This window comes from Corythoichthys intestinalis, chromosome 1 (genome assembly GCF_030265065.1).
Source record: "Corythoichthys intestinalis isolate RoL2023-P3 chromosome 1, ASM3026506v1, whole genome shotgun sequence".
Lineage (NCBI taxonomy): Eukaryota > Metazoa > Chordata > Actinopteri > Syngnathiformes > Syngnathidae > Corythoichthys > Corythoichthys intestinalis.
Genome location: NC_080395.1, coordinates 44,057,897 through 44,074,344, shown reverse-complemented (window position 1 = coordinate 44,074,344; position 16,448 = coordinate 44,057,897). Strand labels below are relative to the sequence as shown.

The following is a 16,448-nucleotide window of genomic DNA, read 5'->3' as shown; positions in this document are numbered from 1 at the left end:
TAGATGCATCCCAGAAGCGGCTCAACGCGACGCATGCAAAAAGAACGTCAGAGTTTATTATTTGACGCGAGACTCGGCCCTCCTGCGTCAATACTACTACCGGTAGCTAGGATCGGGCAGACTGGAAGTCACTTGTGTAAAAATACGGTGGATCCGGTCGATTTTCAAACTAATATGCAATCGTAACCTACTTTTTGAGTCCATCAGATCTCTTGAGTGGTAGATTGGGGCACAGTTGACTTGTCTTTGATGATTTACTGCTGTCTTCTCTACTATGATAATAACCAACACGGCCCCGTGTTCAAAACAAAACTCTCCTACCACAACAAAACAAGTAGGAACTAATATTCACATAGGAACTAAAGTTATACAACATAAAATATACAATATAAATGAATACTACATCACATTTGTAAAATATAAACACATAATAAAATAAATAATAGCCCATTTAAATTAAATAAATTGAAATGAGCTAAAACACCTGTAAATAAATGATAAGAATAATACACACATCCTGCTTACACAATTACATTTATTAATTTCTGTGTGGCGCTTTAACTTGACAAAATCCACCAATAAAGCTTTTGAAAACTGGTCATAAGAAAAAAAAAAGTTTCATTGAAGCATTTCATTTGTAAAATACATGTTAAAATCTTTGTCATTGGGATTGCTTTTGTCTTTAGCACAGGACTTCTTTTTTCTTCTTTCTTTCAGAAAGAAAGCTGACCAATACGCAGGGTCTGAAAGGCAAATTGTTGTTGGATTATCTTTAAATACCCGCAACTTTTTGAGCAGAATTCTAGCTTTGTATAGGCTAATGTTCCTATTGTTGAAAGCACAAAAGTGTGTAATAAACAACTAGCACATTTATATTTTGCATTTTATTTTCTTACTGTACCGAAAATGAACCGAACCGTGACCTCAAAACTGAGGTACGTACCGAACCGAGATTTTTGTGTACCGTTACACCCCTAATTATATTATTATTCTGATTTTTATTTATACTTTATTTGTTTTGCTATGTGTAAATGCCATTTGTAATAGTACAGGCAGTATTTATTAAGGATTTAGTGTAGGTTTTCAGGCTGTGGAACAAATTAATGGAATTATAATGTATTCTTATGGGAAAATCCTTGCCTGGTACACCAGACTCACCGCTGTCCCAGCTATAGACCCCACTCACCAACGTCACACAATGACGTGTCGCTGTATCCGGCCGCCATATTGTCCGTCATTGTTTATCCGTATTCTCAATGGTTTCAATTTGTCGTGCAATTTATAGTGCAATTCATGGAAGCCCCGGTGCTTTCAGACGCTGTAAACTCATTGGATGCGTTGCATAAAAGGCGTTATGTGGAAAAGCTTCAGTCTATCCATTCGCCAGATCCATATTTGATGCCTAAATCGATATTTTTCGACCCGCTGTCTTTGCCGTCTCTGCCTGACATCTGCTACCCTGATATCTACAACTATCTTCTCCACAGAAACTCAGCCTATTCTCATGAAAGTTTGAAAAACTTTAAGAGCAGCACTCTAAGCAACAATAACCCGTGTGACCCTTTATGTCCAATTTTCTAAAATGGCGACAATCCAAAAAAAAAAAAAAAAGTTGACTGTGATGGCCGACACTTCAAGGATAGGTGGATATTGGACTATTTCTTCAATAAAATACGCAACAACTGTGTCTGCCTCATTTGCAAAGAGACAGTCGCTGTTTTCAAAGAGTTCGATGTGACGCGAGATTACCAAACAGGACACACTGACATGTACAACATTACAGGGAAGATACGCAGCGACAAATTATAGCAACTTGAAGCTAGTTTAATTTCACAGCAGCAGTATTTTGCAAGAGCCCGAGTGTCGAAAGAGAACGCCACAAAGGCGAGATTGTTGAAATTATGAATTAAAAAAACAATAATACAGCAAATGAGACACACAGAAGGGCTTGCTAAAATTTGTTTAAATATATTGTTCTACGTAAATCAGCCAAGGTAGCCCCCCACATTTTTACCACACCAAATCTGGCCCCCTTTGCAAACAGTCTGTACACCCCTGTTTAACTGATGATCCGGTGACGAGGCCAGCTTCTTTCACTTGGTACCAGCTAAATATTATTCAAAAAATAATGATGGCGGAAGAAATAAACATCTTGAATTTGAAACTGTTTGTTGTCGGCGATTAACCTCGCAATGATACTAATTGTGGTTGTCAGCCCAAAACCCTCTAAATATATATTAAATGCATCTTACCAGATATAAAATGACTACTACATAATCTGTGGTGATCATTTGGTGCCCAGTTTTCTCGTCGAATTGCAGCAGTCCATCTTCTCCTCTCCGGGTCTCTCGGAATACGGTAGAACTTCGTCTCTCCATCTATCTTCTCTGTTACTGCAACCACCCGCCAGACACGCCTTCACCATTTTGATTATTAATGTTAACGAGCAGAAAAACACGCCATAATAGGAGGAATTTACGTAGCGGTAATGCGTAAAAACGACGAGCTGACGGACAATATGGCGCGGAGGCGTGGTTGTGACGTCATGTGAGTGAGGTCTAGAGAGTCTGGCGACCGTTCGGCGGATCAAATTCCCTGGGTGGAGCAAGCCACAGCAGAGTGAACCAATCAGTGACGGGCAGACGTGCCGTTGATGTAGCGACAAGAAGCTCCAGTGCGAGGGAATAAACATACGAGGAGTGCAGAGAACGGATAAGTTTATTCAACATGGCTAGCGCGAGACAGACTGTTGGTTTTTGCGACTCAATGTGTTTTTGGTCATTTAAAACTGAATTTACCGCAGATTGGAACATATTCTCAGCTCTCCCATTCGCCATCTGTGTTGCTTGCAACGCGCAAGAGTGACGTTGCTTGTTAAGAACACGTCACGCAAATAAACTAATCTGATTGCACGGATGATTTCATTATGGCTCGAGAGACCGATAAGGAGATGGTTCCCAGACTCTTCTCACAGTGTTTGAAAAATACAGGGAGAATAGTCTGGCGGTGCCAGGCAAGAAAAATCCTGCTCGACATACGACCATTTTGGCTTACAAACAAGGTCCTGGAACAAATTAACTTTGTGTGTAGAGGTACCACTGTACCAGGCTAGCAATGAATGAGTTAAGTACAGTATATTCATATTTCTGAATGGGGATCCAATACTTAAACAACGTGACTGTGAAAAAAGGCGATCAGTTTTGTATTCCGTTCCACCAAAGTTTGTTGAAAACAGCTGTCAGATCTTCATCCATCTGGAGTGTAATTAAACAGCATTTTATTTGCCATTTTACCAACAAAATATTTCTGATAAAGCTGTTTTGTAAGTTAAAAGACAATAAATTCCTGTTTTCTGGGATAAAGTTGTAATACTGCATATAAGTCAGGGTTTACGAGGGGAAAAAAGTTAATTAAAAGTTGAAATTTAGCATCTTTTATTCTGATCTTTATTCACTAAAAACTGGACTTTCCCCCAGAAGGTAGGACATTGTTTTACTGTTCTTTTAACAGTCCAATGTACTGTAAAATGGTTGACTTCCTAAAATGAAGGCGAACCATGCCAGTGAAACAGTCATACAGATTTACTTTTACTGAAGAGATGAAGCCGTATTGCAAGGTGGGGGACCTTTTTCCATCCAGTCTTCCATACTGAATTTATATGATGCAAAGATTGAACACATGTTTATTCTATATTATGAGCATGTGAGTTCCTCTTGGGTTGTATTTATCTTTAGAATTGCTTAGCAGGACAGATCAAATGCTCGGTGTATGGCCCAGAGGCTGTAGTTTCCACAACCCTGCTGTATTGTCTCGGGAAACATCCATTTATTTTGGCTTCAACAGCCTTTAAATAAGCTCTTTTGAGGTAGCGTCTTTGGATAAATAATGTCTCTGTTTAGTGTCGAGCTACCGCTCTCAGTTTGAGAGCGACTGGAAAGGAGATTACGTTACACGCCCCGTCTGGTGAAAAAAGTGAAAAGGCAGTAAAATGTTCATATAGAAGCGCGCACAGGAGCACGTCTGTGAGCCCACTCAGTTGGTGAAAATGTCTCTGGTCCATCAGGGGAAATACTTTGAGATCCAGTTCAGCAACGGCGGCGAGCCAGACGGAGGGAAAATCTCCAACTTCCTTCTGGAGAAGTCACGTGTCGTCATGAGGAATCCTGGCGAGAGGAGTTTCCATATATTCTATCAGGTGGGGGCTACTTACAACCTGTGGAGCAATGAGGAATTTCTTGGCTCACCACCACACAGAAACACTAAATGTAGACTCAAATATTTGACTGTGTCTCTTTACTCATTGACTGCCACTGACTGTGCTAGACGTTCAATCCATTTTGACTGGGAGGGCCAGCAACAAATGATCGCTTCCAGCCCTCATGGTCAAAATGGATTATCAACGGCAGCCAATGAGTTAAAATGTCAGTCACCCTGCCCTGTCATACCCCAGTATTTCTTGTCCTCCTCCTTGGATGCCTATTGCTGTCAATGGCCCTGAAGGAGTTAAAATGGATTACACGTCTAGAGCGGTCAATGAGTTTCAATCATTTGGTATCTTGAGATGGGTTTAGTTTGTTCTGTGTCCGCGCTAATAATTCAATACCAAAAGAGTTCTAAAACCATGTCTGTGGGTGCTAACCGTTTTAGCATCTCAATTGGTATTTTTTCTCAGCATTAAGCAAAGCTGACTTTTTCATAATGCAAAGCTGTGTTTTAACATACCGTATTGGCCCGAATATAAGACGGTGTTTTTTGCATTGAAATAAGACTGAAAAAGTGGGGGTCGTCATATATTCACGATCTAGACGTTATACCCATTCACGACGCTAGATGGCGCCAGATATCATTGAAGCGATGTTCTGTCATGACAGATCTAAGCTACTCTTAAGTTTAACCAGTTTGCATTATTTTATTGCAATGTTTTTTCTTATTCAGATTTGTTTCAAGACTACAGTTAGGCTTCACTTTGATGGTTAATGCAGTTATTGCAATTTTGTTGTTTTAACACAATAGATTGGTTTATTTACATTTCAAAAACCAGAAGCCATTCATTTACGAATGTGATTGCACTTTAGTTTACCTATTAAATGTTCAGATATTAAGATTTGAATGAGGCAAAAAAACATGCTTTTTCTCTGAAATATATTTTTATAATCATTTGTTTCAGATGTACTGTAATTATTTTCTGTATAAAAATTAATTTGGTGTTCAAAAAGTCTTTTTTCAAGCTTGAGTCTTGAAAAAGAGGGGGTCGTCTTATAATCAGGGCCGTCTTATCTTCGGGCCAATACGGTACATTGTTTTAGGTTTAGAGATAGAAAACGTCAACGTTTTTTTAGTGTTGTACCGATACTGGTATCAGAATTGACCCTGATTAGGCACTAAAAGGGCTACCATCGGTATACAGGTATGCGAGTACCAACAAATAACGCACCAAGCCCATATGTACTCTTCGAGATTTCCTCTCGAACTGCCTAAAACCCACAGAAGACAACGTCTGCTACCATTTAATGTTAAGTACCAAAACGCAGTTCCAGTTGTGTACTTTCCAAGGTAACTAAACAACCAGACCAAATACGAACTTTTTTTTTTCCTTCAAATATACTGGTGTCGGTACAGTATTGGCACCAGTAGATATCACACAGCCATGTATTTGGAGTGAGATAGAGTTTGGCAAACAAGTTGTGTTGTTTTGTTTAGGCTATAGTTATTTGAATACCGTAATACAGTACAATGCTATTTAGCATTCAATTCACCATTATTGTGTTATTACTGTAATGCATAATGTCTCTTCTTGGTTTTAGATAACATGCAATTCCCTTCCAAAATATGATTTGTGTTACACTGCGACATGGTTTTTTTTTTCGCCTCTGTGCATTTTTGGGCTGGTGCAACTTTTAGTCTTAATTATATACTGTATCGTACATAGATTTCCGGTAAACCACCTTAACAGGTTCTGATGTAGATGTGATCCACCACAGCATTACATGCCATTATGTCTGTTTACAGTTAATAGAAGGTGCAAGTGAAGACCAGAAGAAAAGCCTCGGAATCACAAGTTTAGATTATTACTCTTACCTCAACCAGTCTGGGTCCTACAAAGTGGACGACATTAATGACAAAAACGACTTCCAGGAGACCATGGTAACTATTAACCCCAATGAGTTTGTCCACTCTGGTTCACAGATTTAGTGTGACTGTTTGTTCTGTTTGTCGCCAGCATGCCATGAAGGTGATTGGCATCTCTGACGAAGATCGCGCCATGGTGCTTCAGATTGTGGCTGGGGTCCTGCACGTGGGCAACATCAGCTTCAAGGAAGCGGGCAACTACGCTGCTGTGGAAAGTGAAGAATGTAAGTGTTCGTCTGCCACAGTTCGGCCAGCTGCCATTTTGACTAACAAAAACCTCCCACGGTGCACAATTGGCACCAACAAATGGTGACTTTTGTACCCGTTTCAAGCAGATTGTCCTAAAAGGAGAACTGGTGTAGTGGACTGACGCATTCCCAGACACAGTCAATGTGCAGACTTGAGGGCTATTTCCTTTTAGGGGAAGTGAGTCACATTAATAAGTCAGGGAGGGGTTCTCAGGGGTCAGCATCAACGCCAAGTTGGGGCAAATGAGCTCCTGTGTGCTCGCCCTTTTTTTTTTTTTTTTTCTTTTTGGCAGCTTGTATTCAGTAGTCATTTTTCATGACTTGTATTCTTTTGGTTGCGTAATATGAAAATGCCACTGTTTTCTATATTTGACCAAACTGATGTCATCAGCGGACAATTTTATGGACGGGGAGACTTTATTGCGTCTTGTTAATCTTTTATAGGGCACTCATTTAAATACTATGAAATTTAAAAAAAACAAAAACAAACATTGACTTCAGAGTGTGATTATTACCATAGTGTACTTCTGTATTCATTTTAATTTTGGTTTTATTAAGATTATATACATTTATAATTTATTTGTTAAAAATATGAAAGTAAAGTCATGATTAGTAATAAAGAATAGTAACTATTGAGACATGGTGTCCACTTTTGCAGACATCACAAATTGGTTTATGTAGGCCACACCAAATTTTCAAAAAATTTCTCCCTGCCTGCTGGGTACAATTTGCACAATTTTCGGATCACTTCTTCAATCCCAACTCAAAAGTTGATTTTCTCTTTCTTTTCCCTTCCAGTTCTAGCCTTCCCTGCTTTTTTGCTGGGTATTGACCAAAATCGATTGAAGGAAAAACTGACCAGCCGCAAGATGGACAGCAAATGGGGCAGTGCTGTGGAGTCCATTGACGTCACTTTGAACGTGGAGCAGGCGTGTTACACACGTGATGCCCTTTCCAAGGCGTTGCACTCTCGTGTCTTTGACTTCCTGGTTGAGGTAGCTGCCATTTATTTGTACTGATTGTATACTATTTAAAATCTTATACTGACCCAGCACTGTCATACCTTAGACTTTCCTGCCCTCCCTTTTAGAGGTCTTTTACCATCAATAGAATGCAATGTGTTAATTTATGAAATCACTTAAAAGCATTTACAACAATAGGAAGGAATGTTTTCTTGGTTTCAGTGATGTAAATCGGGGTGAAAGATGAGCATTTACAGCCACTCGTCCCAGTTTAAATGAGTTGGACATCAGTGTCACTGGCAGGCAATGAGTCAAGTACAACGGAAAAACTTTTAAAAGGTTATGGGGGGCTTAAACCAAAATGTAATTCAGTTTGTTGTAATTTTAATTTTTATTACTTTTGCTTTAAATAAGAATTTTATCTTTTTTTTTTATTCATAAAAATAAGACATGGCATCCACATATGTGGACATCACATTTTGGGGTCATATAGGCCACACTTGTACTATACCTAATGTTAATATTGTGGGCAACATGACCCAAAATGTGATGTTCATTTCCTTATTAATCACCTCATGAAATATATATATTTTCTCTTTTCAGTCAATCAATAAAGCCATGGTAAAGGATCACCAGGAGCTGAATGTTGGCGTTTTGGACATTTATGGATTTGAGATTTTCCAAGTGAGTTTTCGACCAGCTAACACAAAATAACTATTAAATCAACAGAAACAAAAAAACAAAACAAAAAAAAAAACTGATTAACACACAGGATAAGACTTAACTTCTCGGGGTTCCATCTCCTGATTGAACGAGCAGATGCCAACATGTACGTCTAATCAGATTATACTTTTGTTTAGTTGGCTTCATGTGATTGTTTGTTACACTGCTCTGGATGGCGAATAAGACGTTAACATTACAGCCTGTGAATAGAATCAAAACCCGCAGTTGCAAGGTTCTCTCCCGCGCAGTCTGAAAAGGTCATCAAGGCAGGAAGATGCAGACCGACAGCACATAAGGCTCGAGCTGAAGGTCCATTGTGAATGTACAATGTAGCTTTTCCTCTTGATAGCAGGCAGCCCACCCCAAACAAAGCCCATTGAGCTCAGAGGATATCCGTCGTCAGCAGAAGACAAAGCTCACCTAACGTGTTTGCCTTTTATTAACCGTGTATTGTCTCCCTCCTCTTTAGAAAAACGGATTTGAGCAGTTCTGCATCAACTTTGTGAATGAAAAACTGCAGCAAATTTTCATTGAGCTCACTCTCAAGGCTGAACAGGTGACAGTCATTAACATTATTGCAACTTTTCACATTTTTATCGTTTTCAGTCTCATGTAAGTTTCGTAGTCTGCCTCTTCACTTTGTTTTCCTGTGCGTGTATTTGTAGGAGGAATATGTACAAGAGGGCATAAAGTGGACTCCCATTGAGTACTTCAATAACAAGATTGTCTGCGACCTCATCGAGAGTAAAGTAAATAAATGAACTTTATATGGCCTGTATTAGGCCTGCCACAAACTATTGTTTTGATAGATGACGATCACCATTTGTCTAACTAATCAGTTATTACACTATGTAAATCACATCATCTACTGTTTATATTACAGGAGTTTGCTGTATTTCTCTTGGCTTATTCACTTTTTTGAATGAATAACAAATTAGAAGTTACTAAAAATGTAAAAGCTTTGTTATGTAAGTTAAAAAGACCATTTTAAGTTTTTTTCCTTTTTTTAATTAAAAAGTGAAACATTTTTCAAAAGTTAAAAGAAATGAATTGTATTGTTTTTTTTATAGGGCTGTCAAACGATTCCAATTTTTAATCGAGTTAATCACGGCTTAAAAATTAATTAATCGTAATTAATCGCAATTCAAACCATCTATAAAATATGCCATAGTTTTCTCTAAATTATTGTTGGAATGGAAAGATAAGACACAAGACAGATATATACATTCAACATACTGTACATAAGTACTGTATTTGTTTATTACAAATTGTATAATAAAAAATTTATTTGTTTTCGTTTTAATAAAATTTATAAAATTTTCAATCAAAAAATAATCTACTAGCTCGCCATTGTTGATGTCAATAAATACACAATGCTCATGGTGGTAAAACCCATAAAATCAGCACCCAAGCGCCTGCAGAGGGCGACAAAACACCAAAAAACACAAGTAACAAGTGGACATGACACCGTACTGTCATTTTAATCTGTTTGAGCGGGGCATGTGCGTTAAATGTGTCAACTATTTTAACGTGATTAATTAAACAAAATAATTACCGCCCGTTAACGCGATAATTTTGACAGCCCTAGTTTTTTAATGTTTTTTTTTTTAGTTTAAGACGTATGGTAAAAAGATTTTCTTGTTGATTTTTTAAACATATTTATTTTTTAAAAAATCTAAATATTCTTTTGAAAATGTAGTTTTTTCCTTGCTTTTAATTGGCAAAATTTAAAAGAAGTTCACATATTTAAAAAATAATAAATGTTTCTGTTTTCACCTTTTATTTCTTGTGTAAAAAATAATACTCATTAAATTAAAAAAAATAAATAAATGAAATTATTAAGAAATATTTGGACTCATCGCGGCCAATGTGTTAAAAGCCCCCCCAAAATAAGTATTTGAACAATTCAGTTTGAAAATTTATCTACACATTTAATCGGCTATCAAAAGTTGCCAACTAATTTTATAATCGATTAGTTGTCAAAAAGTCGATTAGTTGTGGTAACTCTAATACAGTATGTAGTTTCTTTAATCGACAGTCAATCCTGTTTGGAGGAGGATGGCGTTCTTACAACTAGTTGCTCAGTGTGTGATTAACAGTGATTATAATGTGATTCATCAGCCCCGCTGAGATGTTTAAGCCCTTTAAAAGCAGCAGCAGTCATGTCCGAGATGAGGCATACACTAGATCCGTATCCACTCACATTGCCGTTAACAAAACACTACTTAGTGTGCGTAAAGCGGGACACACTGTCAGCACTGTTGACTGAAACAAGACAGCGTGTCACCACTGGCCCTTACACTGTGCCTTTTAAAACTATTTTCTTTGGCCAGATAATCCTTTGTAATTATGATACTGCTGAGCAGCCTTTAAAGGTCATTCCAGAACTGGAGGACGCTTGCAAAATGCTAAAACGTGCCATTTATGTGTAAATTTAGTTGTCCTGACCAAGTTTTTTACATAAATAAATAAATGAATAATATTTTTTAAAATAGTGAATACATTTGCACTACCCCTGAAAATGCCATTTTTCTTTGGTCCCACCCCCTGCACACCCCCTGTGAACAAATTGGACTGCAAATAAAACCGTTAAATACAACCGTTTTTTCCGGGGCATGACATCTGTTTCATTGCTGTCTTTTGTAACTATAGGAGCATTTGTTTTAATTAACATAATGTTCAAATATTACTACTGGTAATCGTATTTGTGGAATGTGTATCACACAACATGTATGCAACCATATTAGCATGTACGTTTTAGCGTGGCAGAAGAAGCTGGTGAATCACGTTATCAGAAAATTTTCCAAAAGAATGTCCAAAGCAATTTTGTCATATTGTTCTTCTGTACTTAGCCTTGATTGAATGTCTCAACCCTGTTACACATATGATCAGAATAACACATTTTTCTTTATTTCCATGAATTTGTCTGTTTGATAATTATATAGGCTTAAGAGCTATATAGCTTGCATCTAAACCTGAGAAAAAGCTAACATTATTACAGATTTCAGCCGTTACCTGCAATCGTGTTTGTATGATTTGCCAAGTATTGTAAATAGTTTTCAAAAATTGTGTCATTAAAAACTATCCCATTGATCTGATAGCTGATCTAATCCTATTATTGATGAATATGAAGGCGAAAACCAGAGAGGTGAAAGCTCATTTTGAAGCCAAAATATTCTAAAATTCCCTTATAGTATTTATTAAAGTTGTACCTTATCAATATCCTTCTGTTTGACATGTAGGATTTTAAATGTGTGTTTTCTTGACACGTTTGGCTTAATCAGTAGTTTCCCGGACTTCTTAGAATCCCCCCGGCATCATGAGCATCCTGGACGACGTGTGCGCCACAATGCACGCGGTCGGCGAGGGAGCGGACCAGACTATGCTTCAGAAGCTCCGCATGCAGATCAACACACACGAGCACTTCAACAGCTGGAACCAAGGCTTCATCATCCACCATTATGCTGGCAAGGTCGGTCATAAACACACACACTCATGACAGGTGTAACATATTCTGCCAGGAAAAGGATAATCATACTTAATAATATGAGGCTGAGAGCAGACGAATGGCATTTCTTTAGTCCTCAAAGCTGACAATCATTTATAATGAATGAAAACGGCATGTCTGCTTTTGCGCTGGAAAACAATAATGTTAATATGGACATAAATAACCTGATTCATAAATAATAATTGTTTGAGGCAACCTTTCTCTGAAGTAGTGCTGTAATGATATCAATACTAATATAGGAACCAGCCCCAATATGGCACTAAAATCCTGTCATTGGTATCAGCAAAAACGAACACATAACCTGCCGATGTCATACAATGTTTCTGCTACGTTCTTTTCGTAAAGGTAGAGCAAATACAGATTTCTTGTCAAATTTGGTGGGTGCAGCGTATAGTCTAAAAATTATGGTATTCTCAAGGCATCACTGTATATTTTTGTACTTAACTCAGTCGTCCTCCATATATTTATGACCGAAAAGCTACTCCCCCTTGTATAGTGGTTAGTGGTGTGCAGCATTATTAAATTGTTTTTTTAGTGGTGTCAGTACGGGAATTGCTGCCGCTCCCTATAAATATAGCTTCTACTTATGGTGGTTATATTTCTGGTCATGATATCATTGCCTTTTCTTTTTTTTTTTTAGATTTAAACTAACAGTTTTATAGAATGTCTGCTTCTCTATTTATCTAAGTTCACCACGCCTGTTACGTAACAACCAGACACCTAATACGCAGTCATATTTATTTGGGTGAATATTCTTTCATTTTAAGTCCAGTCGCTCACACTCCTCGAGATGTTTGGTGGCCTCGGCCTGGCACTCATGCCGCATGCTTAATGAGCCATGCCATATAATGACCTGTGGGGCTCCCATCACCAAGCTTGAAACATTCCTCCTTTCTCAAGCTACTAAAGTGAAGGGATAACGTGGCGCTATTTATGTGCAGCTTTGAATAATACCACACGACACCTGGGAGGCGTTTTTTTTTTTTTTCTTCACCCGAAGCTCATCTTTCCCCTTTCCCATAAAATACAATCCATCGATTTTGACTCCTGCTATTTACGCACATGTGCTATTTTCATCAAGCTCAAGGTTTAACTACTAAAGCTTAACCTTCCATAATGGCCCTCTCCTCATTTCCAGGTGTCCTATGATGCTGAAGGATTTTGCGAAAGGAACCGAGATGTCCTTTTCAATGACCTCATTGAGTTGATGCAGAGCAGTCAGATGTGAGTAACTTCTATTTCATTGCGGCCACATGTTCCTTTTGCTAAGGAGGGCTTGTTTTCTAACTCGCATTCAAGAGGTTTGCGTGGAGTTCACATTCTTAAACTTCATTGTGTTTTCTGTATCTGCTCTGGCTTCTTTCCATTTATAATTGACTTCCATTCGCAGAGATAGACGTACAATCTATTTTGAATGGGAGGCCTGGTAGCCATATAATGGCAGCTAATGGATTAAAATGCTGCCCTGATCCTGCACTGTCATACCCTAGTCTTTCCTGTCCTCCTTTTTGGAGGTCTCATCGCCATCAATGGCAGCCAATGAGCTAAAAAGTCACACTATCCCTGCCCTGTCATAGCCTTATCTTTCCTGTCTTCCTCCTTGGAGGTCTATCCCTGTCAATACAAGCCACATTTTAGGTTGATTACTCAATTATTTATGGGTAAGAATGTTTGGTTGAGTGTGAATGGTTGTTTGTTTACATAATTCTCCCTACATTAATTCACCATACGCTCAGTCTCGGAGAAAATAAACTTTACATGCAGTAAAACGCATTCGTCATAAAGGAAGCACGGGAAGGAAGGGAGCCGCCTTGTTCTTGAGCAGGTTCAAAGAGAACAAAGAAATGACCAGTGTCAGATGGCTGTTATTAGTTCACACAACCTGCAGAGCCTTTGTTCTCTGGCCACCCAGCGTTGTGCGCTATGCTCAAATCTAAATAAACAGACATCGAAGACAACAGGGGCAAAGAATTCCGACATGAGAAAGAACAATAAAATAACGGCATGTGTAAAATGTAGCGCAACACATTTTTGCAGCAGTTCAATATGAGACACAAAACCTGTGTGTGCAGCTTTTCTGACAGTCGTGATCGACAAAAAGCCAACACATATGTGTTTCCACTTTAACAGAGAGGATTTGGTCTACAGCTGTGACCGCCAGATGAATTTGAAATGTAAATGGTTAACCTTAAACCAAGGCCTTTTGGTTGTTGAATCATTAACTCCTTTTGGGCAACCAAGAGATGATGTTGACAGCATGTTGATAGCGACTAACTGTGCTCACCTTTGTCCTTCAACAGAGCTTTCTTCAGAGCTCTCTTCCCCGAGAACCTCAATGCGGAGAAGAAGGGTCGGCCCACTACTGCTGGCAGTAAAATAAAGGTGTGTGTGTGTTGTTGTTTTTGTGTGTATATTTTTCTTTGTTCAGTGTCTTTTCATTTGTATATGCTTTTTGGTTTTGTGTGTGCATGTGTATCCGTGTGTTTTTGTACATTTTGGTAAATGTGTGTGTGCATGTGTGTGTTTGTTTTTAAACAACGTAAATTCATGTTAAGAAGAGAATTTAAATGAGACAGGCTAATGTATCATCCATGTAAACATAAGAAATTTCAAAAGGAAATGGAATTTTGATTTCAATTCCAAATCAATTTGTTCCAGGTGCTAGATTTTATGAACAATTTTTCAAAAGCCTGACCTGCCGATAACAAATTTTTGCCTATCCCTTTTTTTTCTTCAATGAGCAAAATGCGCCTTTAGCAATCCAACAAATCTTGTTTTATTGTAAAATGTTGGACATTATACCTGAATGTGAGAGGAATGTGAACATTCACTAAAAAACAGGTATTCTCAAACTGAATTGGTTCACAAAGAAGACAAGAGTAATGACGCTGTCTAGTGGCCACAAAACAATTACCATTGAACACCACTACAAATTCCACTTCCCACAATAATGTAGCAGAGAAGGGTAGACATTCTAATTGAGAGCATTATTTTGGAGTTGTGAAAGTAGGAAAATTCCCAACAAATGCACTTACCGTATTAGCCCGAATATAAGACGGTGTTTTTTTGCATTGAAATAAGACTGAAAAAGAGGGGGTCGTCTTATATTCGCGGTCTAGACGTTATACCCATTCACGACACTAGATGGCACTAGATATCATTGAAACGATGTTCTGTCAAGACAGAGATCAGCTACTCTCCCCATTCACGACGCTGGATGGCGGCAGATATCATTAAAGTGATGTTCTGTCATGACAGATCTCAGCTACTCTCAAGTTTAACCAGTTTGCATTCTTTTATTGCAATGTTTTTCCTTATTCAGATTTGTTTCAAGACTTTAGTTCCAGTTAGACTTCACTTTGATGGTTAATGCAATTTAGGGCTGTCCCAAACGACTAATTCCCCCCCGATTAGTCAGCCGACTATTTTTACGATTAATCGACTAATCTAATTTCTTTTTATAACTTTAGTAATGAAATTTTTGTTGAAGCTTATTAATTCACAAAAAACATTTTGGAACACCTAAATTCTTTATAAACGTATAAATAAATAACATAAATATCAATAATAAATCACAAACAATGAGGTCAAATGCTGCCGGCATTAACTACTGCGAAAAAAATGAAACGGAAACACTAAGACTTCACCTCTTTAACAGGAGTCAAAACAATTCTTACTCTTTTTGTGGTATGTCATTGTCTATATTGTTCTAAATGTTAAAATGAATTGCAATGTCCCGGACAACCATTTTCAGAGTACTTTGTGTGAGTTCAGATGCTTTTTCTGGTGTCCATTCTGCATTTTTGGGGGAGGGGAAAAACTGTTCAACTTTTGTTTGTTTTAACCTGAAAATAGATAAAGTAAAGGGCACACTGAAATATTACAATTATTTTGAATGAGAGGCACACATACTCACGGTAACAAAAATTAAATATATAGTATTAATTTATTTATTTAAATACAGTATACTACTATATGTATATACACAATGATGGAGCTTCCATGATCCTAATAAATTTAATAATGATAAAAAATTTTTTTTGTATAATTATATAATATCTATATTCATTATTTTATTAACTAAAAATGCATGTTGATACGACGCACATAAAGGCAACTTCCATTTTTAAAACATCGTTAGAAAGTTGTATGGACTTACAATCCGCTAGCTTGTTGTTTCTTGTTGTCTTCGAAAATTATACTTGGGTGACGGCGCTTCAAGTGTTCGGTGTTCATTCATAGCCAACGTGCTACTGTGGTATGCGAGCTCATCTTAGCAAAGAGTACACACAGTGGCACCCTCCATATTTTCCTTGAAATAATTCCAGGCTCTGGCTATTCTGGTCCGCTTTTTTGGCTTTTTGCCACTTTCACGTGTCACCAATTCTGCCCTTTTTGGTAATTGGCGGTGTTTTCAACTCCTCGCCGTAGTGAAGAGTGAACCGGCGATTCACTTGGCTCGTTGTCGTCGGTTCGTCCGATTTCTTCCTCAGGAAGGCGGCGGCGTGCATAAAAACACAGAGAGGCGTCGGATGGTTCTTTTTGGCTTCTTTTATTGACCAAAACAAAAACGTGGGGGGTGCAGCCACTGAACTCCGCGGTACCCGCGCACTTTCCCAACTCACCGATCTCGCTCCCTCTCTCGCTCGCCCACTTTCTTCCTCTTTGCTCAATCTGACAATGCCGTTCACATTGAAATAACAGCGGCCCCCTTGGGGGTGCCAGTAACAACCGCTTGCATCGCGAGCGCCCGCCATTCTAAACTTTATCCGCATGTAAATTTTTTTTCAACCCGTCATTACCCGTCGACGGTATGTTTTGCCTGTAGACGCATTTACGTCATCGATGACGTCGACAGCGTCGACTAGTCGGGACAGC

General features: G+C 38.3%; 1 protein-coding gene across 2 annotated transcripts in view; it reads left to right on the top strand.

Annotated features, from left to right (window-relative positions):
* The window catches only part of myo1ea (myosin IEa), an 80,124-nt gene that overhangs the window by 39,845 nt on the left and 23,831 nt on the right, over window positions 1-16,448 (top strand). For both annotated transcript variants that reach the window (XM_057851385.1, XM_057851377.1), the window contains exons 7-16: window positions 4,064-4,195; window positions 6,010-6,144; window positions 6,221-6,353; window positions 7,176-7,372; window positions 7,943-8,023; window positions 8,532-8,618; window positions 8,728-8,811; window positions 11,367-11,534; window positions 12,709-12,794; window positions 13,871-13,952. In XM_057851385.1, coding sequence (XP_057707368.1) covers window positions 4,064-4,195; window positions 6,010-6,144; window positions 6,221-6,353; window positions 7,176-7,372; window positions 7,943-8,023; window positions 8,532-8,618; window positions 8,728-8,811; window positions 11,367-11,534; window positions 12,709-12,794; window positions 13,871-13,952 — 1,185 coding nt within the window. The remainder of the gene's footprint in view (window positions 1-4,063; window positions 4,196-6,009; window positions 6,145-6,220; window positions 6,354-7,175; window positions 7,373-7,942; window positions 8,024-8,531; window positions 8,619-8,727; window positions 8,812-11,366; window positions 11,535-12,708; window positions 12,795-13,870; window positions 13,953-16,448) is intronic.